The sequence below is a fragment of the Penicillium daleae genome, assembly GCF_028827525.1.
Source record: "Penicillium daleae strain IBT 16125 chromosome Unknown utg000006l_segment0_segment0, whole genome shotgun sequence".
NCBI classification, from domain to species: domain Eukaryota; kingdom Fungi; phylum Ascomycota; class Eurotiomycetes; order Eurotiales; family Aspergillaceae; genus Penicillium; species Penicillium daleae.
In genome coordinates this window covers 2,488,168-2,514,086 of record NW_026623154.1, presented here as the reverse complement: position 1 = coordinate 2,514,086, position 25,919 = coordinate 2,488,168, and the positions used below count along the sequence as shown (strand labels likewise).

General features: G+C 50.7%; 10 protein-coding genes across 10 annotated transcripts; 5 read left to right on the top strand and 5 right to left on the bottom strand.

Moving 5' to 3' along the window:
- Positions 1 to 1,516: 1,516 nt before the first annotated feature.
- On the top strand, positions 1,517 to 3,447 carry N7458_006603 (sugar porter family MFS transporter; the record flags this gene model as incomplete). Its single annotated transcript, XM_056909985.1, has 7 exons — positions 1,517 to 1,640; positions 1,707 to 1,760; positions 1,818 to 2,053; positions 2,111 to 2,228; positions 2,289 to 2,379; positions 2,437 to 2,722; positions 2,776 to 3,447. 7 exons carry the CDS (start codon positions 1,517 to 1,519, stop codon positions 3,445 to 3,447), a joined length of 1,581 nt encoding a protein of 526 aa, XP_056765689.1.
- A 1,256-nt stretch (positions 3,448 to 4,703) lies between these two features.
- N7458_006602 (endo-1,4-beta-xylanase) lies at positions 4,704 to 5,855 on the top strand (the record flags this gene model as incomplete). The annotated part of the gene is made up of 2 exons (XM_056909984.1): positions 4,704 to 4,934; positions 5,001 to 5,855. The coding sequence occupies 2 exons, from the start codon at positions 4,704 to 4,706 to the stop codon at positions 5,853 to 5,855; spliced, it is 1,086 nt and encodes a 361-aa protein (XP_056765688.1).
- A 1,217-nt stretch (positions 5,856 to 7,072) lies between these two features.
- On the top strand, positions 7,073 to 8,569 carry N7458_006601 (PP2C family serine/threonine-protein phosphatase; the record flags this gene model as incomplete). The annotated part of the gene is made up of 1 exon (XM_056909983.1): positions 7,073 to 8,569. The coding sequence occupies one exon, from the start codon at positions 7,073 to 7,075 to the stop codon at positions 8,567 to 8,569; it is 1,497 nt and encodes a 498-aa protein (XP_056765687.1).
- Positions 8,570 to 9,814: 1,245 nt separating this feature from the next.
- On the top strand, positions 9,815 to 11,753 carry N7458_006600 (uncharacterized protein; the record flags this gene model as incomplete). The annotated part of the gene is made up of 4 exons (XM_056909982.1): positions 9,815 to 10,166; positions 10,260 to 10,598; positions 10,655 to 11,626; positions 11,680 to 11,753. 4 exons carry the CDS (start codon positions 9,815 to 9,817, stop codon positions 11,751 to 11,753), a joined length of 1,737 nt encoding a protein of 578 aa, XP_056765686.1.
- A 1,444-nt stretch (positions 11,754 to 13,197) lies between these two features.
- On the bottom strand, positions 13,198 to 16,060 carry N7458_006599 (dynamin-related GTPase MGM1; the record flags this gene model as incomplete). Its single annotated transcript, XM_056909981.1, has 3 exons — positions 13,198 to 13,625; positions 13,691 to 15,706; positions 15,763 to 16,060. 3 exons carry the CDS (start codon positions 16,058 to 16,060, stop codon positions 13,198 to 13,200), a joined length of 2,742 nt encoding a protein of 913 aa, XP_056765685.1.
- A 493-nt stretch (positions 16,061 to 16,553) lies between these two features.
- Positions 16,554 to 17,879, top strand: N7458_006598 (glutamine amidotransferase subunit DUG3; the record flags this gene model as incomplete). The annotated part of the gene is made up of 4 exons (XM_056909980.1): positions 16,554 to 16,568; positions 16,629 to 16,724; positions 16,820 to 17,549; positions 17,608 to 17,879. The coding sequence occupies 4 exons, from the start codon at positions 16,554 to 16,556 to the stop codon at positions 17,877 to 17,879; spliced, it is 1,113 nt and encodes a 370-aa protein (XP_056765684.1).
- Positions 17,880 to 18,247: 368 nt separating this feature from the next.
- Positions 18,248 to 19,381, bottom strand: N7458_006597 (PIG-Y family protein; the record flags this gene model as incomplete). The annotated part of the gene is made up of 1 exon (XM_056909979.1): positions 18,248 to 19,381. One exon carries the CDS (start codon positions 19,379 to 19,381, stop codon positions 18,248 to 18,250), a length of 1,134 nt encoding a protein of 377 aa, XP_056765683.1.
- Positions 19,382 to 20,642: 1,261 nt separating this feature from the next.
- Positions 20,643 to 21,221, bottom strand: N7458_006596 (ankyrin repeat domain-containing protein; the record flags this gene model as incomplete). Its single annotated transcript, XM_056909978.1, has 1 exon — positions 20,643 to 21,221. One exon carries the CDS (start codon positions 21,219 to 21,221, stop codon positions 20,643 to 20,645), a length of 579 nt encoding a protein of 192 aa, XP_056765682.1.
- Positions 21,222 to 21,258: 37 nt separating this feature from the next.
- On the bottom strand, positions 21,259 to 22,029 carry N7458_006595 (ankyrin repeat domain-containing protein; the record flags this gene model as incomplete). Its single annotated transcript, XM_056909977.1, has 1 exon — positions 21,259 to 22,029. One exon carries the CDS (start codon positions 22,027 to 22,029, stop codon positions 21,259 to 21,261), a length of 771 nt encoding a protein of 256 aa, XP_056765681.1.
- A 1,393-nt stretch (positions 22,030 to 23,422) lies between these two features.
- N7458_006594 (uncharacterized protein) lies at positions 23,423 to 25,266 on the bottom strand (the record flags this gene model as incomplete). The annotated part of the gene is made up of 5 exons (XM_056909976.1): positions 23,423 to 23,601; positions 23,663 to 23,792; positions 23,884 to 24,531; positions 24,612 to 24,713; positions 24,889 to 25,266. The coding sequence occupies 5 exons, from the start codon at positions 25,264 to 25,266 to the stop codon at positions 23,423 to 23,425; spliced, it is 1,437 nt and encodes a 478-aa protein (XP_056765680.1).
- Positions 25,267 to 25,919: the final 653 nt, after the last annotated feature.

Here is a 25,919-nt window from a genome sequence, read left to right as displayed (position 1 = left end):
ACGCTGATGGAGATTTCCCTCCTGTTCGGCGGATTTTCCCGTGGAGGTTTTCAGGACCAGCGATTGCTGTTAGCTTCCTCGGTCTATTTAGGCCTCTATTGGCTGAACTCGGCTTTTTTCTTTGCTGTTTGTGGATTAGAGCAAAGGAAAATATTCGATCTGGCTAATAAGATGGTTCAAGGAAACTGTCCGCTGGCCAAGCGTATGTGCACCAACAGGAAAAACATGATGGAATAGTTGATGCGGGAGGTGAGATTCTTGACAGAGAGATATCTTCCTTAATAATTGTTTATCATTGTGTGGGGTCGAGACACGGGAATACGACTCTCTCCGCCACTTGAGCGACCTTGTCGCGCCATAAGGGGGCGGTATTTGTCATGTGACAGACAGACGACGAACAACGAACGAGGTTGCTCTTCAGCCTGAGATTCGACCTTTGTCTTCCCTAGATGGAGTATCACTACCATCTCTTAGCCATGCGCCACGCGAACGCTGCACAGAGAGAACGTCTCGGCGACGGAGCACGGGTAAGTGATGTTGAGGCGCATTCGCTTTCGGGAACTCGGGACACTTTGCCCCCTGCACATACCCGGAGAGACCTCGTCGTGGCCGCTTTCATCTTCCTTCGGTGGCCGACAAGGGTAAATGAAGTAATTGAAGCCATGAACTCTCAAGCTGACTAGCCGACAGGAAGAATGCCTAATGGTCTGTCTCACTTGATGTTGGGGTGGCACTCAACGGAGATACATCCTTGGTGGGGGCTGTTTTCCGTCAGGCCAATCGCCTCGGCATCTTCGTCCGGGGGGGGAACAATAATCTGGGGGAAGAAGGTTCACTTTCTGTGGGCCACAGCCGTGTGAGCGTTCCAGTGGAGGCCAATCGCTTCTACAAGGCTTGGTGCTAGTGTCCTAAAGAAGACATCGGCCCTTGGTTCCTTTCCCGAAACAACTTAGGGCCGCCCTGGTTCCTGTCACCAAGACTCTGGGCCGACGTCTGAGCCAATCACTTGCAACCCCCAAGCGAAGCCTTCATTCCTCTTCGAGATGGACGGCTGTGACTCCGGCTTCTGACCCTCACACGTCCGGGTCCTAACATTGGTCAGGCTCATATCGTTCTCCAATTGAGCCTGAATTCAACCTCTAGCCCCTTGACGAGATTTAGCTCTGGACTTGGCTTTGTACAGCACCCGTAAGCTTTGCCATGCGATTTCGGCAAAGCTTAGCGGAGTCCTCTCCATCTTTAACCCCAGGATCCAGTGATCTAGAGCTCAGACAGGAGGAAAGGATCTGACAATTTATCCTATTTTGCCGCTAGAGGGGACTGGTCACGCAGCTTCGTGGCAACCGATTTTCTCACCCGTTATTCAAATACTTGCCGACTGCCAGCCACGAGAGTGGATTTTCAGATCCTGGCAGACTTCCAATATTTGACAGAGGGCCCCGCACCTTTTTGCATCTTCGATCATTCCTACTATTGTTTTTAATTTGTATCAAGACAAATCTGATACTCTGCTACAATGGGGAAGGACACCTTCACACTCGGTGGTCGAGAATGGCCTAGGGTGACTTGGTGGAAGATGAAGGGCATGCGCTTCGTCTATCTTACTCTCTGGGCAGCCATGGTTACCTCTGCGACCAACGGTACAATTCCCTGCCCTCTTCCGCAATGCGACAATTTGTGAATGGTACGACTGACAAAATGACCAGGCTACGATGGATCTTTGATGAACGGATTGGAGGCCATGCCTTCATGGAATGATTGTGAGTAGTCGAAACTGTATGGCTTGCAGTCATGGATCTGACGATAGGCCAATCTAGCGTACAATCACCCGGCTGGCGGCACCCTAGGTCTCTTGGCGGCTGCCATGTCGATCGGCTCTATGCTTTCAATTCCCGTCGTCCCCTATGTTGCTGATATCCTCGGTCGTCGCGCCGGTGTGGTCTTGGGCTGTGTGATCATGCTTTTCGGTGTCGCCATGGTTTCGATTGGATACCGCATTGCCCTGTTTGTCGTTGGTCGTATGATCCTTGGTTTCGGTCTCGGCATTGCTCAGGTGAGTCGGAGAACGGTCTGATTCGTGACGGGTTGACCACTGACGGAAAGTAAATAGGAATGTTCGCCCCTTCTCGTCACTGAGCTGGTGCACCCTCAGCATCGAGCAATTTACACGTCAATTTACAACAGTTTGTGGTACGTGGGCTCCCTCATCGGAGCCTGTGTCGCTTTGGGTACGTCATCTGAATGGCCTCGACAAACGGACCGAGCACCTCTAACGTGACGCTTGACAGGAACGAACCACATCATTGGCAGCGACTGGTCGTGGCGTGTCCCTTGTCTCCTGCAGGGAATTCCATCAGTTTGCCAGCTGATTTTCATTTGGTACGAAGAATAGACAAAGTTCAAAGAGAAAAATTGTTGCTGACTTCGAGTTTAAAGGACTGTTCCCGAATCGCCCCGTTGGCTCATCTCCAAGGGTAGATTGGAGGAGGCAAAGAAAGTCCTGGCGTACGTGCATGCCCAAGGAGACGAAGATGATGAACTGGTCAACGTCGAATTCGATGAGATCCAACAGACCATTGAGCTGGAGAAGGAATTCGAGGGCAACAGCTGGGCTGAATTCTGGTCCACTCCCGGCAACCGACACCGCCTGATCATCCTGGTCAGCATCGGTTTCTTCTCCCAGTGGTCAGGCAACGGAATTGTGTCATATTTCCTTCCCCAGGTAAGTCTTGGAGGATTGCAATCGCGGACTCTGCAGTGGCTGATAACAACTAGGTTTTGAAAATGATTGGCATCACCGACAGCAACACGCAGTTGACCATCAACCTGATTCTCAGTGCGGTCAATGTGGTGTCTGCAACTGGAATCTGTTTCTTCGTCGACTACTTCGGCCGACGCAAGCTCTTCCTGACATCCAGTTTTAGCATGCTCGCATGCTATGTCGCCACAACCATTGCTCTGGCCCGCTTCCACATTTCCGATGCTGCCGGTGTGCAAAACAACAATGCCGCCCACGCCGTCCTTGTGTTCATGTTCCTCTTCTACATTGCCTACAACATCGGTTACAGCGGCCTGTTGGTCGGCTACTCTTCTGAGATCCTGCCGTACCACCTTCGTGCCAAGGGTCTTACTATCATGTTCCTCTGTGTCGATCTCAGTCTGTGGTTCAACCAATATGTGAACCCAATTGCATTGGACGCGATTGGCTGGAAGTACTACATCGTTTACTGTGTGTTCCTGGTCTTCGAAATTTTCATCGTCTGGAAGTTCTACATTGAGACCAAGGAGATTCCTTTGGAGGAGATTGTCAAGAAGTTCGATGGTGACCGGGCTATTCTGGGTGGTGCCGCTGCTTCTGAGAAGGTTCAGGAACTCACCGGAGCTCATGGTCGATCTGCCTCCGCAGACGGTGGTGAGAAGGCGATCACTACTCAGGTTGAGCTGTAGATCGTCTGAAGGGTCCTATGTACTGGTTGATATGGTAACGGAACGTTTTTATGAGCTACCAATGCCATTTCGACTGAATATGTTGCTTCTAATGAGATTACTCTAATGTTGTTGCTATGTATCTTTATGAAAAATTGATACTGGCCAAAGGCCAACTTGTCAATGCAATGTTTGATATAATAGCTTCGTAATGTCTTGTCATGACCTCCAGAGCGCAGTGTGATAGGATCACTTGTTCTCATAGAACGTTAACGAGATCCTTGTAGCCTTACGTATAGTTATGGCCAACGCCGAGTTCATGAACTTATGTAACTATTTATGACATTATTATCGACATTTTCTTTCTCTTTCATTCGGTGTGTTGTAAATGTTCGAGGCATGCTTCCAATTCCCTTGGCGACCGCCACGACATTTCTTATCACTATCTTGATTTTGACATGTGTAATGCATCGGCTACTCTCGTCTCACCTTAAAACTCGCTGATCGGCAATTTCGCAAGGCTGAGATATGCCGAGAGAGGGGGGCCTTGGCTAGCGAGCCGATGCCGCTACTAAACTAAAGTCTGAATCACAACAAGGAAGCGACTACCTCCGTCTGCATGCTAAATGCGAGATACGAGATTAGGCAAGCTTAGTTTTTTCTCTCTCAATACTTGCTGCATCAGTGCTCCTCGGTAGGATAAATGTTTCATCTTGATATGAAGTCCATTCGCTATGTACTAATTCAGGATGTGTGGCTCAAAAAGTCCCTTCCCTATGGACCGTGATTGAGCCACTCACTAAGTGTGATATATTCTATGGGGTATTAGGCTATACCAAGACTCCCAAATTCATTGGGAATGTTGAAATGGGCATTGGTCAGCAGCCGGTATTTCGGTTGAATAGAAAAACAAGCATCCTAGAACCTCTTGCGGACGCTCTAGTCCCGCCTAGTCCCTCTTCGCTCTTTTGCAGCCGGCTTTTAGCAAAATCGAGGCTAGTGTGGTAGCACACTTAGCCTTTTCCCACCCAATTTCTGTGAGTAAGTATAGCCTAATATCCACATGCTCCCCCTGAAAATAGACGCGAGCAGGGGTGTTGACAGCAGACCAACGAATGAACGACTGAATAATAGACGCTAGTAAGAACAGCAGACATGCGTTTGCGGGGAAGCATAGAGGGAAATCTTAGGCGAGATTTTTTGTTTATATAGCTTCAAACTCCTCTTCAGAGCTACCGTGCTAAGCAACTCTGATTCTTTCAAGCTCAATTCTCACCATGCGTCCATCTCTTGCGATTGCAGCTTTGCTGGCTGGCGCAGCCCAGGCAGCACCTCACTCTTCTGGAAACAATGGTAACATTGATCTCAATGAGCTTGCTCAGCGCCGGGGGAAGCACTGGTTTGGATCCGCTGCCGATATTCCTGGTACTGCGGAGACCACCGATGCTGCGTATCTCAAAGTGCTGAAAAGCAACTTTGGTGAAATTACCCCTGCCAACGCCATGAAGGTGTGTCTAACTTGGAGCTATCACCTCCCCCTTTACTTGTTCTCCATTAACATCTTGCTTCTCTAGTTCATGTACACTGAGCCAGAGCAAAATGTATTCAACTTCACCGCGGGCGACCAGTTCCTGGAGGTCGCCGAGCGCTTCGGCAGCAAGGTCCGATGCCACAATCTTGTTTGGGTGAGCCAGCTGTCTGACTTCGTTACGTCCACGACCTGGACCGCCGAAGCCCTCACTGCTGTGATGAAGAATCACATCTTCAAGACTGTTCAGCACTTTGGCCGACGCTGCTACTCATGGGATGTGGTCAACGAGGCTCTCAACGGGGACGGCTCCTTCTCCTCGAGTGTCTGGTACGACACCATTGGCGAGGACTACTTCTACCTTGCATACAAGTTTGCGCAGGAGGCATTGGCAGAGATCGGCGCCGATGATGTGAAGCTGTACTACAACGACTACGGCATCGAAAACCCAGGTACCAAAGCGACTGCTGTCCTCCAGCTCGTCAGTAACTTGCGGCAGCGCGGCATCCGAATTGACGGTATTGGTTTGGAATCGCACTTCATCGTTGGAGAGACCCCTTCCCTTGCCGACCAACTTGCCACAAAGAAGTCATACATCAACGCCAATCTGGATGTGGCCATCACGGAGCTTGACATTCGTTTCTCAGCTGTGCCATATTACACGGCTGCCGTTCAGAAACAGCAGGCTGAGGACTACTATACGAGCGTGACTAGTTGCTTGAATGCTGGTCCTCGCTGCGTTGGTGTGGTCGTTTGGGACTTTGACGATGCTTACTCTTGGGTTCCGAGTACTTTTGCTGGACAGGGTGGTGCCTGTTTGTTCAACAATACTCTTGAAGCGAAGCCGGCATACTACGCTGTTGCTGAGGCTCTCGAGGGAAAGCCTTGCAGTGTATGCTAGATAGGACCCCGCTAGACAGGGATTGATTTTTAAGGAGGCTTTAGTCATTAAGTGAATTTACTTGACCAGTGAAAAGAATGAGATTATTGTAGAGCTCTACTTTGTTTTCTGTTGCCCCGGACTTGAGGAGCTAGTTCATTTTCTAGAGCTTTGTCATAACCAATCATGCAGTCATCCTTGCGATCCACTAGGTGAATCATGATGTGAAATATTTAACGTAATGAGACCCTCATGACGATTTGCCTAGCTGGGGACTCCACCGCAATCGTGTTCGTAAGAAGTGGATCTCATAACTGATCCCCGGAACTGAACGTTCACTAATTCTACTGACGTTCAGCCCAGTAAATTTGACTGAGCTCGGGTGCCCAGAAAACGAGATCCTGTTGGTCTTGATGGACAGCCAGAGGATGTACTAGTCTTGTTTCCTGGCTTGGGTATCGCTGCTTAAGTCGATAATGTTGTTTCTTGTCCGCGGAAACCTAGAAACTACCACTTGCGGATTGACCATTCCGAAGATTGAGCTTATGGCTAGCGGTTTCAAGCCCTTCCAATCTAGAATACATTGCAAGGATCTAACCAGTAATAGAAAATATGTCTCTTCCGGATCAGCATATTGTGTTCCTCTCAAATCTCCCTGGCGGGTTTCGTGGACTTTAGAACGGCCGGATATATATTGCAGATCAACTACGAAGAGCACCAGTTTCAAGCCTACCTTATGTTATTGGTTTCCCATACACATCTTTAGAATTTAATGGAAATTTCTCTAGACATAATTAAAAATCATGTCTAGCCCTTCATTACCAAGTCAGTACACGCATTGCTCTCACGACCTCGCCATCTAGAATCTCGAACGCTGGGTCACGTGTCAGTTCAGCTCAAGATGCTCTCCGCAATGATCGCCCACTTCAGGCACAACTCAGCCTCATTGCGGATTTGTCCGGGGCTGTATTCGTGAAATCACACATTTCAAAGCTGTGCACTGATTTTGGACTTTAAAAGTCAGATTCATACCTTCCTCTCGCCTGCTTCGCCAACTCAATATCGGATTTAGGCCGTGGGCACAGGCTATCCCTTTCCCCTTTCACAGGCCAATGTAAGGGGGCATACCATGCTGTCTTAATTCCTTTCATATATATTCAATCAATTGAACTTCAGACCACTTCTTTGCTCTTCTCTTACTTTTTTTTACTCATTTCCTCAGTGAAGCCTGAGCAACAATGCTATTATCGGGCATGGCTCGGGCGCGCCTGCGCGTCACCACGAGATCAAGCCCATGGACGCGAGCTCAGAATACATATTCTACCAAAGGCGCTAGCTTTCGCTCCAATTCTGGCTCATCACACAATTTGACGAGACTCATTGCCACAGCCAGCGTGGTCAGTACTTCAGGCCTTTGGTGGCTGGTGAATACCCGTGACGATGCCGTCCGCGACGACGCACCACATCTTGAAACACCCCCAGCTAAGCACTGGACTGTTGAGCCCGGTCCTTCGAGAGACCAAGTGACACGGATCATATCTCAAGGAGCATATTCCTTTCTAGTGCGAAATGTTGACGGCGTCAGCAGATATGATGGTGCTCAGTTGGCCTCGAATTGCCCGTGCGAGGACCAGTTTACCCATGGCAAATTTCCTTCACCGGGGAAACAAGGCAAGAACTGGATGGCTTGGGGTGTTTATGATGGTCATTCAGGTGCGCAAACGGCCGAATTGTTGAAGGAACAACTCCTGCCTTTTGTTCGACGTAGCTTGAGTCAAGTCAAGTCTTCCTCAGCCGGAGAGGCCCTCTCTGATGAGTTTGTTCAGAGTGCTATCGTGAAGGGATTCTTGGATCTTGATGACTCTATTATCAAGACAGCTCTGGAGACAGTCCAGAGCCGATATCCATTACCGGAGAAAGTCAAGAAATTAGCACCCGCTTATGCCGGCTCATGCGCTTTGCTGTCCATGTACGATTCCACCACAAGTACGTTACACGTGGCATGTACTGGCGATTCGAGAGCAGTTCTAGGACGAAAAGGTCCAGACGGTCGATGGGAAGCAAAAGCATTGTCAGTAGACCAGACTGGCAACAACGAGGAAGAAATCGCTCGGCTGCACGAGGAGCATCCTGGCGAAGAAGACATGATCAAAAACGGACGGGTTCTAGGATTAATGGTCTCACGAGCCTTTGGCGACTGTCGATGGAAGTGGTCTTTGGAATTCCAACGAGAAGTGCAAAAAAGGTTCTACGGTCCATCACCTTTGACGCCGAGATACCCGGTTCAAACACCGCCATATCTGACGGCGGAACCGGTTGTGAGGAGCACCATGATCGACACTGCTAGCCCTTCGTTCCTGATCATGGCAACAGATGGCTTGTGGGATATGATATCCAACCAGCAAGCTGTTGATCTCGTGGGGAAATGGTTGGAACGAGGCGGAGATGAGCAGGGGAATGCCAACCCGGAACCCACATATGAACCATTCGACTTTGGGCACTTTGACAAACCAGGGAGTGAGAGATTCGTGGACGGGTGGACCACTGTCCAAGATGACAATGTTGCTGTGCATTTGGTGCGGAATTCGCTTGGTGGCAATCATCATGAATTGGTCGCAGGGCGACTTGCCTTTGGTCCATCATCCTCGCGGCATGCTCGAGACGATATCACGGTGCAAGTGGTCTTCTTCAATGTTCCAGAGTCTGAAAGCAACAATCAGAAGTCAACACCATAGCATTCTAAGAACATACACATGCTCTATAGAGGAGGAACGTATGCACTATACTGTCTATCATGCCAGGGATTCCTCATTTCGAGTTTGGTAGGAGCCTTCCGATCGTAAATCGGCACATAATAACATGGATTCAATTAATCGCGCAGCTTGAGAGGACGCATGACCATGCTATGCTTGGTTTCTTCTGTATAGATCTCAGCCTGTGCGCGCCGAGTCCCGGCGAGAGCGGGGAGGGTTCGGGCAGGGCTGAGGAGGGGGTCGGCAGGAAGAAATCGGGCCGCGATGGAAGGACGAGGTGGACCAGGGGCATACTTTCCCCAGATTCTACGAATGAGGCAAGTCCAGTCCTCGACTGCTTCGTGACGAGCTGAGCTGGCTCTCGTCGGGCGCCGCGGGTTCTTCCGCGGGTGATTCCGGGGAAATCGGGGGAGCTCGTAGGTCGTAGACGAGGAGGAGCCGAGAGGGAGGGAGGGGGGATTTACGAATAGTGAATAATAGCATAGCGCAATAGGGACTGATTCTACGGTGTAAATGGAGTCTCAGCGTGAAGAGATTGATCTGTACGTTGATGTATATACGGCATCGCTAATATTACCGAGTTGGGCCGGGTTCTCCTCAGCGGTTAATTTCTCCTCACCGGGGCATCCCCTCACGTCTCTCAAGGTCAATTGCAAATGTCAATTTGCAATTCTTCGGCGAGCCTTTTACCGCCACGGGGCCCAGAAAAAACTGGGTCCCGAGGGTACAGCTCCATCGCTGTCAGTTTAGCTTGTGAAGTCGCAATTAGGCCGGTGAAAAAGGACCCAAGGAGCTTCAATTCATCATGGAACAGAAGATCCTGACATAAAAAGGAACTAGAAACAAGATACCTGGCCAAAGGAGAGTGATTCTCAGCGATATCAATTTCCTAAATATAGTTCTTGGATGAAGTCATAATCTTCGAAGGGAGCGGACGGCAGAAAAGCTCTTTTTTTTTTTCTTCTTTTCTCTTTTGGGGCCACACCGATTCGCCCAAAACAGCAGAACCGCAGCCATTTCTGATCGACTCTTTTTGCATTTTTGCATTTGCGGATCTGGATTTTGCTGGATTTTCGCCCGGTCAGGACTCAGGCCGATTATTCTTACGCCAACCGCTGGTTAACTATATCTTTTACTCTTCTCCCTTTCCCTTCCATTCTTTCCCCCAGCTTTTCTAATCCGCTCCCCCCCTCCCGCTGGTGCGCTCTTTCTCACCCGCCCTCCATCATGGCTGGCACCACGCTAGCAATGCGTTCCATGGCCTCTTCGTCCATCATGCGGCTGTCGTCCGTGTCGCGCCGCACCATCGCGACCACCTCCGCCCAGGCCCTGCGCCCGAAGCCGCTTCGATCCAATGGCCTGTCTATCGCACGCGCTGCTCGCCGCGGCTATGCTGATGCTGCTCCGTCGCCGGCTCCCAAGCCCAAGAAGCGTTTCCGCGCTCTGCGCTGGGCCTGGCGTCTGACCTGGCTGAGCGCTCTCGGTCTGACTGGTGCTACGGTCTACAGCATCTACGAGCTGCGTCATCCCGAGGAGCAGTACGAGCCTGATCCGACAAAGAAGACCCTGGTCATCCTTGGTATGTCATGACGCGAGGACGGTCGCAACCGCGGCCATCTCGCCGATACCGACGGAATGGACAATTGACTCACTAACGCGATCACCCGTCTAGGTACCGGCTGGGGTTCCGTCTCCCTATTGAAGAAGCTCGACACTGAGAACTATAACGTCGTCGTCGTCTCACCCCGCAACTACTTCCTGTTCACTCCCCTGCTGCCCTCATGTACTACCGGTCTGATCGAGCACCGCTCGATCATGGAGCCCATCCGTAACATCCTGCGCCAGAAGAAGGCCACCGTCAAGTTCTACGAAGCCGAAGCCACCAAGATCGACTACGAGAAGCGCGTCGTCTGCATCAGCGATGATTCCGAGATCAAGGGTGACATTTCGCACACCGAGGTTCCCTTCGACATGCTTGTGATCGGCGTTGGTGCCGAGAACGCGACTTTTGGTAGGTGGTCCCAAAACGAAATCACCCTGAAGGAGGGACTGACAATGCTGGTATAGGTATCCAGGGTGTCCGCGAGCACTCGTGCTTCCTGAAGGAGGTCACCGATGCTCAGAACATTCGTAAGCGTATTATGGACTGTGTCGAGACCGCTATGTTCAAGGATCAGACGGAAGACGAGGTCAAGCGCCTGCTGCACATGGTTGTGGTTGGTGGTGGCCCCACTGGTGTCGAATTCGCCGGTGAGCTGCAGGATTTCTTCAACGATGATCTGAAGAAGTGGATTCCCGAGATCAAGGACAACTTCCACGTTACTCTCGTCGAGGCTCTTCCCAACGTTCTGCCCATGTTCTCCAAGCAACTGATTGACTACACCGAATCGACCTTCAAGGAGGAGGAGATCACCATCCGCACCAAGACTATGGTCAAGAAGGTGACCGACAAGTACATTGAGGCCGAGATTACCAACCCCGATGGAAGCAAGTCTCTGGAGACTATCCCTTACGGTCTGTTGGTCTGGGCTACCGGTAACGCCGTGCGCCCCGTTGTCCGCGACCTGATGAGCCAGCTCCCCGCCCAGAAGGACTCCCGCCGCGGTCTTGCTGTGAACGAGTACCTGGTTGTCAACGGCACTGAGAACGTCTGGGCCGTCGGTGACTGTGCTATCACCAACTATGCCCCTACCGCTCAGGTTGCCGGTCAGGAGGGTGCTTTCCTGGCTCGCCTCTTCAACACCGTGGCCAAGACTGACGCCATTGAGAAGGAGCTTCAGACCTTGTCCAACGAGCAGGCCCTGGCCAAGACTGATGAGGACCGCAACCGTGTCTTTGATGAGATCCGTGAGCGCCAGAAGCAGCTGCGGAGAACTAAGCAGATTGGTCCCTTCCAGTACTCCCACCAGGGTAGTTTGGCCTACATTGGCAAGGAGCGTGCCGTTGCCGATATCAGCTGGCTGAGCGGCAACATTGCCAGTGGTGGCACCCTGACCTACCTCTTCTGGCGCAGTGCCTATCTGAGCATGTGCTTCAGCTGTGAGTTTACCCGACCTTTTTGTTAAGTTGATATGTACTAATATCTATTTCAGCCCGCAACCGTGTTCTCGTCGCTGTCGACTGGATCAAGGCCCGTCTCTTCGGCCGTGACGTCTCCCGCGAGTAAACGTCCCCACCCAAGCCATGCCTCCTGTGACTGCCTCCACTTCTATGGCTGTCCTGATTTCCTAGCCTCTTCCTTTCCCAACACACAACTGTAAGATAACTTGTGTGTTCCCTCTTGAAACGCCACGCCACCTCCACGTCCTCCTCCTGTTGCTCTACCTTCCCACCCTGTGATAGACATATCCATTACCTGTCCTTTTGTGATGACCTGCCATTGGTACCTACCCGCTTCGTCTTCGTCCCTTTTGACCTCTCATCTTGTATAACTGTACCACCCCAGATCCAACACGGGAAGTTAAGAACCCCTTGGATCTGGGGAACGGAGAGGAAAAGCATTAATTTGGCCTTCTTTTTCTCTGTCTCCTGTGAAGTTTTCTTTTTCTTTTCCTTTTCTTTGGGTTGTACGCTATGGGTATAGATAGACTGCGTCTTGGTTTTGTTGTTGTCTGCAACTCGCCATATTTATCCAATAAATTCTGTTCTTATAATGTTGTTCTATGATACTCTGGTTTGTCTGCCAATCAGAGAGGACTAATTCGAGTCTACAGAGATGGAACCATCATGTTCCGTGTCGTTCTTCCCTGGTGTTCGCCCTTGTGCATATAATCCATACTCGAAGTTCAATTGGACAAGGCAGATACGTTGATTCATGCAACCGATGACTCGTATAGCAATATCTGAAAACTCATCGTCGGGCTTTCAAAAATCCAAGGATGCTACGTCGTCCGTCGTTTCCCCCAGCGCTAGATCCCGACCAACTTGATGCATGATGCCCAGGCAGCGCATTTCTGCGTCGACGCACGAGATTGGCCTACGGGTGACGTCAAAACAGTTTGCCTGGCTAGGTACTTTGCCCGCGACCAAAGGGGACTCGACAATGCAGTGAAGGTATCGCTGGTGCAGGCAGCCGCGATCACCGACCTTCATGAGATCGTTGAATACCTTTGCGACAAGTTGGCTTCTGAGGCTTTGAAGTCTATGAACTCCAATTTGGATCAATCTATACAAACCTCTGTCCCGGGCCGAAAAGAATCGAATTTATCGCACTCTGTACCGACTTCAGATCTGTCGATAGCCGTGAGCCAGATGATAAAACCTCTGAATTTGGGTGGTTTTAGATTTCAAGAATACGGTTATAGGCTAGGTAGCTTGCACCTTCATTTCGCGTTAACTATATTGATGTTTCAATTGCTTCAAGGATCGTAGAGTGAATTGAATGGGTTACATTGAAGTAGGGTAAAATATGTACAAACGCCGAGACCAAGACCATCTAAGAACAGAACGACGGACTCAAATCAAGGAGGGAGAGCAATGTATGTTGCTGTAAAATTGAGGGAGGAGAGAAAGGTATCACAATTACAAAGACCAGCAATAGAAGAGGTATCGAACGGCGTAAAAAGAAGGGACAAGATAGCATGAACAGACAAGTCATGGCAAGAAATTCATCAGAAGATGTTCCAGCGACTGCGAGTATCCTTTGCGGCCTGCGCACGATCCGCTTTCCGGCGACCGTCCAGCTGGCGGATGCCCTCGATTTTTTGCAGAGCCAACTCGAGAAGCTCTTTCTTGCGGATAATGTCGAGGTGACGACGGACGCGCGGGTCTTCGCGAGCAAAGCGCTCAATCTCGGCATCGGAGAGGTGTCGGCCAAGTCGTGCGTCGAGCTCACGGGGGAAGTTGTAGTAAAATTCGGAGAGAAGTTCCACATTGAGGAACAAGACTGCCGTTGAGGTAAGTTTGTCGGCGACAACATCGAGGAAGACCTCTGGGCAGTAGTATTTGTTCTTTTGCGTGGCGCATTGCTTCGATCGAACAGCCAGGAGTCTCATTTTGATAAGATCGGCTCGATCACGGAGGAAGATACCCTGTCGACCTGGAAGGGGAAAAACATATTAGTTGGAAATCTAGTGTGGTGTGCAATTAAGGTAGATTGCTTACCCCTTTCCAGCAGGTCAGCACTGAAGCCACCAGCGCCGCCGACACCATTGCCCTCAAGTACCACATCGCCCTTGAGGACCTTGTCAATGAATGTCATCACGTCCTTCAGCTTGCGCTTTCCAAGTTGATCCTCCATATGCTTCGTAGCTGACTCGCAAGCGCGAAGTTCTTCCTTCAGCACCTTGCTCACGTTTTCCCTACCCTTGGCCCACTCCGAGTCCTCAACCTCTATCTCAAACTTATATGGCTTGATGCAGTTCTCAACTTGGTCACTGGTGCTGAAGAAACGGTCATTCAGAATGCTGTTACAAGCATCTGTGATCTGCTTGTGCGCTCCTGGATGGGAGGCGAACGTCGAAGTGGCAAGGAGCTGGTCCACATGGTTCTGGAGGGCACTGGCGACTACAGTAGTGGCAAGTCTGCCAATACCGAGCTTCGTCAAAGAGGAACTGGAAGCATCAAGTTTCCGGTGCCAGTACAGCGACTCTGGATCGGCTTTGGGTAGATCCTTGAGCGGGTCCAATTCTGGTTGTCTTGGAGTCAGGTCCTCAACGGGCTTGTTCCAATACCGCTGGGCTAGAATATCCATGACCCGCTGGTCCAGTTCGGCCTTTAGCATCTCGCGGACTTGCGGTCGACCAAAAGCCTCGGCAAAAGCCTTGAATGAATGCTTGAAGCTATCCAAGCTCTCGGCGAGGTATGACTCTGCACTCAAGGGCCGGTCGTTGTATTGCACCTTGAACTCATATGTGGCTTCCTCAAGCTCCTGGCTGATGGCATCTCTAGTTCCCGAGAGGCTCGAGGCCATGGTCTGCTCAAGAACATACATCAATTTCTTCCTCAAAGTCGTGACGCCGACAGAAGTATCTGAGTGAGGCCCAAATTCGGACGGATGGGCCGAGAAGTAAGCATTCTCGTTCTTTAGAATGGCGCTAGTGATGTTTCCAGAGCCCCGGGAGAAGAGGGCATTTGTCTGAGGAATTCGGCTAACGACACCCACGTATCCCAATCGCAGAGGGTACTTCTTGTCGGTGAGAACATCCTGGCCTCGCTCAGGATCAACGAGATCCATCTTCGTAATAACACCGATAGTTCGCTCACCGCGGGGATCCACGCGCCGACTGGAGCGCAGCGCTGTCGAATTTGCCAAATCCACATCAGCCGCCGAGATAGCCAGAATGATGTTGGGAGCTTGGATGTATTTGTCGCATAGATCGGCAATCTTCTGCTTTAGCTCCGGGGGCTGATCGTGGCCTGCCACTTGAATATAACCCGGGAGATCAATCATGGAGAGGTCGGGAACATTCGGCGAATAGATCGTCAATTGAATAGGGTCGTCCGAGACACAGTCTTTTTCCGGGACGGCAAGGTTCAAGTCGGTCAAGGTGCGCTGAATCGAAGAGAAGTCTGTGATCTTGCCGAGACCCAGAGCAGGGAATTCACCATATTCAGCCTGGGCGTTCGGGGTGTTGACCAGGGTGAGTTCAATCGGACGACGTGTGACCATGTTTGAGCCCTTTGGCAAAAACTCATGCCCGACAATGGCTTCCAATACTGAACTCTTGCCCGATGACTGGGATCCGATTACCACGATGGAAGGCAGCGTCAACGTTCCAGACTGGCCAACGGATTGAAGGATGTTTCGAATCTCGATCATTTTGCGAGTAAGAACCATCATCTGGTCATCGTCTGCAATTTCCTTTTCAGGCCGAGAGTCCTCCTCGCTCGACTGATCGTAGCCAAAGGCGGCACCAGTCGCAGCAGCAGCTCCCACTGCCCGACCTTCCTTTGGCTCCTTTCCTCCTCCGCTAGGACCCTCTTTCTGAGATTTAGATTCTTCATCAAGTCGCAGAATCTTCTGCAGCCATTCAGGAAGTTCCACATCCTCTGTTGTCTTCTCCCATCCACGCTGTGTTTGTTCCGCCACATCCTGAAGACCCTGGAAGAGACCCGATGCTGTATTGCCCGCCGTTTCCCCGAATACTTTTAGCATATCCACTGCATAGTTTCCAGCCTCTATAAAGAATACGTTAGCCCACGGAAATATTGATGGTATTGGTTATTAAACGTACGGGTTGCTTGATATTGTAAATATGCGACTCCCGCAATCGTCGCCCCTCCAAACATAGCCGGCAGACGGACAAGCTTGAGGGCCAGCTTTGGCAACATGCGTGTGAATGAAAATGATCGAACAGCAATGACGTTATTGTGAATCCCATTTGAGCCGATGGGCCAGGCGCGTCCCCTCAAGGCGGCACCACCATCAGCACGCAACAGACCCCCCGTTCGGGCACCTGCATTATGAAGATGGCGTGCCAGGCCAGCCCGCACAAGCGGAACAAGTCGGTGGGAGAGTATCCTCCCACTCATGGCTGTCGCTGGATCGCATGCAAGATGTTTGTTGAAGTAAAAGCAGAACAGTGAAGATCGCTGGTCACTGACATCAACGTGACTTGCGCGAGTGGCCGCTTGGTCTCCCGTATTATCGGTCACGTGGCTCTAAATGACGTGCTGTGCAAGGGCAGTGAGCTGGTCGAAAAGGGAGAATTTTAAGTCAAACAGTCATTTGAAAACATCTCTTTGTTTTTGGTTTTCTGCTCTTACTATTGACAATTGCATTCTCGAGCCTGGTGGTTGTGTTGAGAGAACCTGGAATCCTCGCCTGCTGACCGATAGTCGGTGACTCTTTACCGATACAACACCTATCCATTGACCGACCGCTTGATCAACACCAAAGACTAGGCGTTAAGACCTACTTCTATTTCCGAACTCCTTTTTAAAGTGACCCGAGGAGTCTCCGGCAGGGATTTACTTATATTCTGGAACATTACTCAGGTGCTACTCAACCAATACGGGCCTCAGCATGTGCCGTTTTCTTGTAAGTTCAAGCTTCAGCTGACTGGGCGATCTCGGAGCAGAAACTAACGAATACCAACAGATCTACAAGGGCCGGAATGAGATTCGTCTCAGCAAGCTCGTCACAGAGCCCAGTCATTCAATCCTCACTCAGTCTTACGACTCGCGCCTAAGATTGGTATGTCCGAACTGACTCATGGGCATAGATGTAGCTATCTAGCTGCCCGAAGCTACAACCCAAGAACGAAACCACCCAACTAACGAAACTCCTAGGATAATCGTCGCCCTGTAAATGGCGATGGCTTTGGAGTAGGCTTCTATACGGACCCCAAGCTAGGTCCAGAGCCTTGCATCTTTACATCAACACTGCCGGCCTGGAATTGCGAGAACCTGGAACGTCTCGCGTCCAAGACCTGCTCGAATCTCATCTTTGCCCATGTCCGCGCCACCACGGAGGGTGCTCTTGCGGACAACAACTGCCATCCATTCCAACACAATACCCTCATGTGGATGCACAATGGCAACATCGGCGGATGGAACTACATCAAGCGCACGTTGGGCGAGTCCCTCGCTGACAAGTGGTACCTGGGCGTCAAGGGCGGCACTGACAGCGAATGGGCCTTTGCGCTATTCCTTGATCTTCTTGAAAAGGAAGGCGTCAATCCGAGCTCTGACCCCGGGCCCGAGGGCTTCGGACAGGCGCTTCTGCGCCGAGTGATGATGAAGACGATTGCTCGGATCAATGAGCTCGTGCGCGAGGTTCCAGCTAAGCACAATGTCGCCGTTGAGACGCGTAGTCTGCTCAATTTTGCGGTGACGGATGGACACACTGTTGTTTGCACGAGGTATATCAGCAGCAAGACGGACGAGCCGGCCAGCCTGTACTTCTCCTCTGGGACTAAGTGGAAGGAAGGGAAGACTAAGGGTCACTTCAAGATGGAGCGTCATGATAAAGGCGCCGATATTGTGCTGGTGGCTAGTGAGCCGATTACTTTTGAACGACGTGAGTTATCCGCCCCCGCAATACCCATCCAGATTACTAGATACTGACCCTGATATAGACAACTGGGTCTCGGTGCCGACCAATTCTGTGGTGACAATCCACAAGCAGACTGTACTGTTGCACCCAATTATGGACGAGTTCTACGGGGAAGACCTCAACCACGACCGCTCCTCTTGCTATGCAGTCTCCAAGGGCTTGGTCAGCACCGCGCCAGGTACAACCGTACCCCCACAGAATGCAGCCGACAAATGCTCGTCCTCCGCGAGCAACGGGCCTGGCCTGGATGATCCCCGGCTTGGACATGCTGGCAGATGTGCGGCAACGCATTAAATGAGATCTTGAACGAGGGGGTCCTCTTGTCTCTTTCGGTGCAAGTGCTTTATTGTTGGCATTGGAAGCACAGCCAGCGTTCTGTCTTTTGGCGTTGGGAGATCTCCTTTTAAAAATTGATACGCAATCTAGCATACGGAGTTTGTCGGGTTTTGACATTTGCTTGATTAAGTTGGTTATATCAATTTCCGCTTCTTCGGGCTTTCATGTAGATTTGGCGTGAGAACGTGACAGCTAAGCGAAATCCAGGAATAGGAAATTCGGCTTCATAGTCAAACTCAACGTCCACTCACTAATCTACAAGCGTGGCATTAACGGATATAATGTACAAAAGAGGATATAAAGATTGGTTCAAGGGTCCCTTCCCCTCAACTATCATCCCCGGATATATTAGCGTGTTTAAAGTACTTCATCCCCACCCAAGCCACAACAACCCAGACCCACGACATAACAGCCGTAAGTATAATCAACGCAGGGTAATACCCGACAATCGGTAGCGTAGGATCATCTTCCAACTCCGGCGGCGCATACGGAGTCTCACCGACATCCCAGGCCCAACTCCAAACTTCGAAGCAGCTGCCCATCCCAACGACAAATACCAGCCATGTCACGATAAGGATGATCCAGCCCCACCATTCGGTCTCGGAGTAGTCCCACGTATCTGCATTATTATTCATTTCCGCCGAGTGTGTTGCTAGGGGCGATTTGGCGCGGTGCACGGTGCGATAGGGCACGTCTGTTGAGAGGTCTGTAGAGAGGGGGTAGGAGGAATAGTCGGATTGTGTAGGGATGTGGAGAGCCGCCGGGGGTGCATTTTTCGATGAGCTCGTGCTGGTGGAGGTATTATTTGAGGCGTTTATTCGTGGGAAGGAGACGAGTTCCTCGTCGTCGGTGCCGGTTTCTTCGCCGCCGAGGAGGTTATGCGGTGCAAGGCCCTGTCTTCGCCGGGCCACGGGGGAACGGAGAATCTTCTGTGCTGTGTTGGAGCGGAACCAACTCGGTTGAGTATCTTCGGCATCGTATTCGAGGCTCTCGCGAGACCCGAAGCTATTCGCCCCAGAAGAAATTTGGTCCTTCGGAGATCGTGGCGTCTCGCCCATGTATCGAGGCGTAGTCGCATCCGCGGACTTGGATGCAGCCCGCTTCTCACGCGACTCGAGCCTTGTTCCTAGCAATGCAGTCTTCCGGAGTGATCCCCTTCGCCGTCGTGTTTTGCGCTGCTGCTGTATCACCGCCGACATTGCCCTGGCGCCCGTTGTTGCCTCGCTGTTCATATGCGGGATGGTGGGCGGGAGATCCTCGTTGTCCCCGTCCTGCTCCATGGCGTGGGATTTTCCTTCTGATTGCGCAGATGCCTGGCTCAGGCGTAGGAAGGAGAGCCTGGAGAGTAAAGAGCCGGATAGGTTTCGTTTGTGGCCGTTGCTTGCGCTGCCAGATCGCGTGCGATTGGATAGTCCGTCGACGGCTGGGAATTCCGCATTGCTGCTTACGCCATTGTCCATTGGCGCGGGTGGAAACTGAGAGCTAGCACCTCAGCTCCACGGCGTCAACTCCCCCGGCATTGGGAAAATGGACCAAAAGGAGGGTTGTCGTTTGTAGATTGAGTTTCACACTGATGGCGGAGAGCTTCCGGAGATGCGCCAGGAGCGAATTTGGGGCCTTGGGACTCAGGCACCAACGTTTAACTAGCGTGGCTATAACTGGTCCTTTTACAACTAGAATATAGGGACCTGTGAAAACGACGCCAAAAATGACAGCCTCTGGCGTCAGAAACGGCCTGATTCACTAGCGACTAAAACGACGCCGAAAATAGCTCTGCATCTAAACACAGGCCCCCTTCCTTTTCGCCTAGCCTGGTCGAGCGCCTATAGGATACTACGTCCGCCTCCACTTCCGGGGTAGTCTCAAAAAAGTTCCCGATACAGATATCTCGGAGACCAGGGAATGGATTCGGGCGTTCTCAATTCCAAATCTAAAGATTGCGTACGCGGCGAGGGAATTACATACAGAAACAACATTAGTTTCCGATGAGGGCAAGGGTAAGGTATTTTAATAAGAGACCACTCTATTTCTATTTCACAGTTTCTATATACAGTACTGACTCTATCAACAGACCGCATCATAGGATCACTCTACGTGGGACTCGAGCGCATTAAACGTGCAGATCACCTTAGATGGGAACTAGGCTATACCACTCACCCTGACTTTTGGGGTAAGGGATATGCGACTGAGGCCGTACGGGGACTTGTAACGATGTGGTCACGGATTCATGAGCTGGCGTTTGCTTCAATAGCACCAGGTACCACGACAGAGTTAATTGCAATTGCAAGGAAGGTGATTAAAGCAAGTATTAATGTATTGATTAAGAGTGGGTTTATACAGATTGCGGAGTTTCGGGGTATATATGGCTCGGAGTGTGATCCTTTTAGTGCAGTGAATACATCGGCTGCGTGATTTATTTTTATAGCCATGTTAGTAGTGATCATGCACTCGTTGACCTGTCTTTATATGGCTGTGGTATAGTAGCCCTTAATGATATACTATGCAAGTGATACAGTTCTACGGAATAACTATAATTATAGGGTAGAAGGCCCGTTATGACTACCAAGTCTGCTTCAGACTACGCCATCTACGACCGAGTTTATCTTCATTATTACTACCACATATGGTGGCTCATGGAATACAGCATTGCATGATAAAAAAATAGCCATCATTTCGGCCAGAATTCATGTATTTTGATTGATATGCTTGTAAAAGGTGATTTCAAATGAATTGAAATCCATTATCTTTGGGGGGATGCATCGACTTTCTCGAATAAGTGAGAATGGGAAACTGTTTTGCCAACGCTGCTATATCCTCCGGGCTCTGCCATCCCGTAAACTTCAGGGTCTCAGGGTGAATATGAGCCCCATATTGCAGCAGGTTTCTCAAAATAGTACCATTCCGACGGACAATTGCTGCACTGACAGCACTCGTGCATGGTACGCTTGGGACATCCGGATCTGTCCCTCTTTCGAGGAGTATGTTAACGATCTCTTCGCGATCATGCTCAATTGCTTCCACCAAAGCCTCCTCCTGGTTGAACCCTCTGTCTAAGAGGAATCTGAATATGTCCATATCGCCATCCCTTACTGCGACGACCAAAGGATTAAGCCGGCCTTCGACATGCTCAAATTTGGTTAAGAGTAGTTCAGTCATCTTGATATTGCACCCCACAATAGCCGTACTGAGGGGACCGCCATAAATGTTGGCGCCACGATCCAGAAGCACTTTCACAATGTCCTCTTGCTCATTCTCGACTGCCAATGTCAAAGGAGTCGGTCCGGTGTAGGGAAATACCATTTTGCAGTGAATGTCGGCACCGTTGTCAAGTAAGAACTCAACCATTGCTGTATGACCCCGCTGAGCTGCCAATGCCAATGCAGTTGGTCCATGGCCATGGCTCCTGGTACGGATTCATCCCATTCCTCTCAATATGGCTGGCGACATGCTGGAAGTTGATATCCGCTTTCTGGTGAAGTAAAAGTGTCACTAGGGTGATATCACCAGACGCACCGGCAGCTGGGAGAGATATATTGGCATGGTCGCGTGGGCTTGGGGAATGGGATAGGAGATATTCAACCACGTCTTGATGCCCGTTGAACACAGCCTCTTGAATGGGAGATGCGCATATTCCGAAGGGAACATCATCCTTATCGTTATTCAAAGACAATGTTGGATCACCAGCCTCATTCAATAAAACTTCAACCACGGAGAGAAACCCATTCCTGGCAGCAAGATGGATTGGCTTTTTCCCATGGCAGTCTTCGACAAACACGTCAGACCCATGCCTGAGAAGGTATTTGACGAGGTCCGTGTGCCCATACTCGGAGGCGTACAAGATTGGGTGCTTCATAGGACACAAATATCCAGGTTTCGCCGAATGACACCCTGGGGTAATTTCCTTGTGATGGGGGCAATCTCTTCCGTGTTTAGCCGCGAAGAGGATTCCACGGCCACTATGGTGGTTAATATTGTGTCGATAGAGGGTCTGCTTAAGCAGAAGATAGCATTGGCGATTGACTTGCACCAAGGCGCTGAGATCCTTTTGTGATTCTAATTCCTGCGCAACCAAAAATATCAGCTCGTTTGACAAGCTCAATAAGGACATGTCGAATGAACGCCAGATTGGAGATTTCTTTTCTGCTGATTCGCCACCGATCTGATCTTGCCCTCTTGTGTTGTTAATAGTGGGTTTCACCACGGTCATAGGGGTAGGAATAGCAAAGGACAGAAGGCAGGTTAGTGGGCTTTACCGAGCGCTTACTAGCACCTACCAGGTAGGTAGTTTAGGTAGGGCCTACAATTATTACCAAATTGAATACGGTAAAAAGTGGAATTTTAATATTTTGAGATAGCTTGGACAATTTCGATGTATTACTAGTACCTCCCCTCTTTGATGCTTGCAAGATTCTGCAACCACAAATAGTAATACAGTTACCGCGCTAAACTAGATATGGGGGGCGCGGTGTTGAATTAGCAATTCTCCCTATCGTGACTCTAGCACTAATTGATATCCTTCTATGTGGGCGCAACAGGCACCATGCATGAAAGCAAGATAGGTCAGATAAAAGACAATTGGCAACAGTCTAGAGACCCCGCGACGCGGAAAGCAAATTGGTATATCGGCTAAGACGCCAGCAGGCATGAAAGACGTAGCAGAAATAACAAATCAAGGAGTGATTCATAGTGTCAGGACACCCAAGGAAATTCATCACGGCATGTACGGATACTTGTAAGCAAGACGAAGAAAGGCGAACTTTGCATAAAACCCAAAAGTGGCAACCGAGAGGAAAGAGGAGGGAAGAAATGAGCCCATATCAAAAGAGTAACCAAAGAGAAAGGCCCGATAAGAGTATCTTTTAGAGTAGTGGAAGAGAAAATGAGCAGTATCCGCGGACAAAGTATGACCTAGAAAAGGTGTAGTAAAGCAGCAACGACAGACACTGAGAAGCAGATTTTATACAGCACAGTTCATGTACTGGAGAAACAATGCAATAGAAGCTAAGCGAAAGAGTTGAAAGAACAAAAAGACCAGGCACATGACAGCACAACCAGGAGGATAGGAGTAGGGAGGTCGCTTTTATTTTGAGAGCACCACGCAAGAGTGAAAAGTCCAAGAAAAGGACCTTGGACCAGTCCGTGCATGCTCAAGGGAGGGATAAGGCAGAATAGAGTAAAATAAAATGAGATGAGAAAGAAAATATCGAACCAACAAAGTGGATTTGGGGTATTCGGTGCACAACACACAAATTCCATTTCAAGACAAAAGCAGTTTGATCGCTTGGTAATCCACTTAAACAGGCAATTTAGAAAGAAAATGAACAGCACATGGAAATGGGGAGAGACGCGTGGAATGGGTGGGGAGGGAGGGAGGAGGGGGGGGAAGTACTTTAGGATCACAACAACTGGGAAGTGTGGTCCAGCCAAAGTCCAATGTCGAGATGTAACGGTCTCCCATGAAAGACGTGGATACCATCTCCTAGGGGCAGTCATGGGAGAATCTACGCCTGGTAGGCTCCATTGAAGTTGTTGTTGGACTGGTCCCAGTTACCAGACGGGGACATGGGCTGGCCACGACCGTAGCCACCGGCGTTCCCTGGAGCAAAACCCTGGGCGGGCATACCTGGGCCGCCAAAGTTGTTACCTTGTTGGTCCCAGCCTCGGCCAGCAGGGGCAGGACCTATGCCTCTTCAGTCAGTGAGAAAGGTTGGAAGTACACAAAAGAGAAAAAGGATGCCTACCTTGATTCATAGGGTTAGTGGGGCCTCCGTACTGGGGGAAGAAGCCTGGGCCGTTGTTGAAGGGAGGAGCAGCGGCCTGCTGAGGGGAGAAATTGTCGAACTGGCCGGTGGGAGGTCGGTCCTTGCCCCACTGTTGAAATCAAAGTCAGTGAACTGAAATATAACAAGACACCTTGAGGAGGGGAGAAAAGGGGGGGGGGGGTTGGCAATGGAGAACGTACGCTGCACTTCAGAGGACGACCGTTGACTTGGTAGCCATTCAGCTGGCAGATAGCCATGGCAGCATTCTCATGTGTGTCCATCTTGACAAAGGCGAAGCCACGGTCAGCCTGGAGACGGGTCTCGATGACATATCCGAAGTTCTGGAACAGAGGTACGAGATCACCCTGAGAGGTGTAGGGGGTGAGGTTGCCAACGTAGCAGGTAGTCTGCCACTGCGGGGTCTGCTGCACAACCATGTCGTAGCTCTGGATACCCTGGGTAGGGAAGTGGTGGTGACCGAAGGGAGTGGTCGGGGTCATGCCCATGGCGGCCATGGCCTGCTGCTGAGAGATCGAAGGCTGCCCCTTCTGGTTGGCCCAGTTGCAGCGGATAGCACGAGAGCCGAGCCACTCGCCATCCATCGAGTTGAGAGCCTTGTCAGCATCGGCGCGGTCCCGGAAAGCAACAAAGCCGTAGCCGCGGGAGCGACCAGTCTTCATGTCCCACATCACGCGAGCCTCGGAGACAGAACCAAAGGCAGAGAAGGCCTGGGTCAGGACCTCATCATTCACCTCGTTGCTCAGGTCACCAACGAAGATGTGGAAGTGGTTCGAGGTGTCCTCCTTGCTGGTGCTGGTGGACTGGTAGGCCCAGTTGACGCGGATTTCCTGAAGAAAGTGACACCGTCAGCACATTCAACGAGACCTCATCACCTCGTCACCTCATTTCTCAAGTCCGTGGAACTTACCGACTGATGGATGCGGCGGCCGTTGAGAGTCTGCATGGCGCGTTCAGCAGCACCAGGATCATCGAATTCAACAAAGCCGTAGTTGTATCCCTTGCTGTTGAACTGTTGACTCGACATCAGTGTCTGTTGGGTCTTGGTAGAAAGAGGTCTTCATTAGATCAGAAGACACAAAAATGTTTTCGCTGGGTCCGAAGTCCGGATGGGAGAAAACACAAAAAAAGGAAGGAGCTACTGAGGGGGTTGCGGCTGCCGATGTCAGGCTTCAGGGCCAACTCACATTCTTGTCCGGGATAATCTTCACGCTCACCACATGGCCAGTGGTCTCGAAAATCTGCTTGAGAATATCCTCTGTGACGCGGGGGTCCAAACCACCGACGTAGAGAGCTCTCTTGTTGGGTTCGGGGGCAGCTCGGCGCACATAACCACCCGCACTAGTGGGGGACATCATGTTGCCGGACATGGGCGAGGAGATGGCCGTAGGGATTGGGTTCGTATTCTGAGGAATCACAACGGGGGGCCGTGGAGGCGGGGGCATGTGGGAGGGGTTGGTCTGGCCGTTGCCTTGGGCGCCATCATACTGCTGGTTCTGAGCAGTAGCGGGCTGAGGGGCCGACGGCAGCGAAGAAGGGGTGGTAGCGGGAGCGTTCTCGGCCATCGTGTATAGGCGCCTGAATATATCGGGATAGAAAAAGGCGATCGCGAATGTTCAAGGAATGCTAAGAGCAGCGGTAACAAGAAGGATCAGACGAATCAGGAGCGTCAGGACAGGTCGACACAAATTCAATGGCGGAGATCAGATGCAGGGCGTAAGACCACTGGCGCTTTTAGAAGCTGATCCGATAATTATATAGCCGGAGCAGGGAGGACAGGTGTTGATCGCGGGGCTTTTTGGAGGTTCAATGGTCTTTGAATGGGTCCAAACAAAGAGCAATGAAGACACAGCAAATCCTTCGAGGATCAGACTGTTATCCGATTATGGGATCGGTTGCGAGATAGATCGGTAGCCGGAGTAGAGGCAGATATATTCGATAGGATGGTATCGTAGATCGCTGGGGAGACGGACAGCAGTCACAGAACCAAGCGCTTAAAACTGCACAGAATCGAATGTAGACCGATGGGAGAAACCCCAGAGAAACCAACAAACAACCGTAAGAAGAGCTAGGAAAGCTGGCCAAACACACAAGGAAACTGGCTGGACAGATCACGAGCCACAAAGCCCAGAAGGAAAAAAAAGAGACGATGGAGCAAAACAAAAAGAGATAAGGATGGGGGGGGGGGGAGTTGTAAAAGGAGGAATTAAGTCGAAGG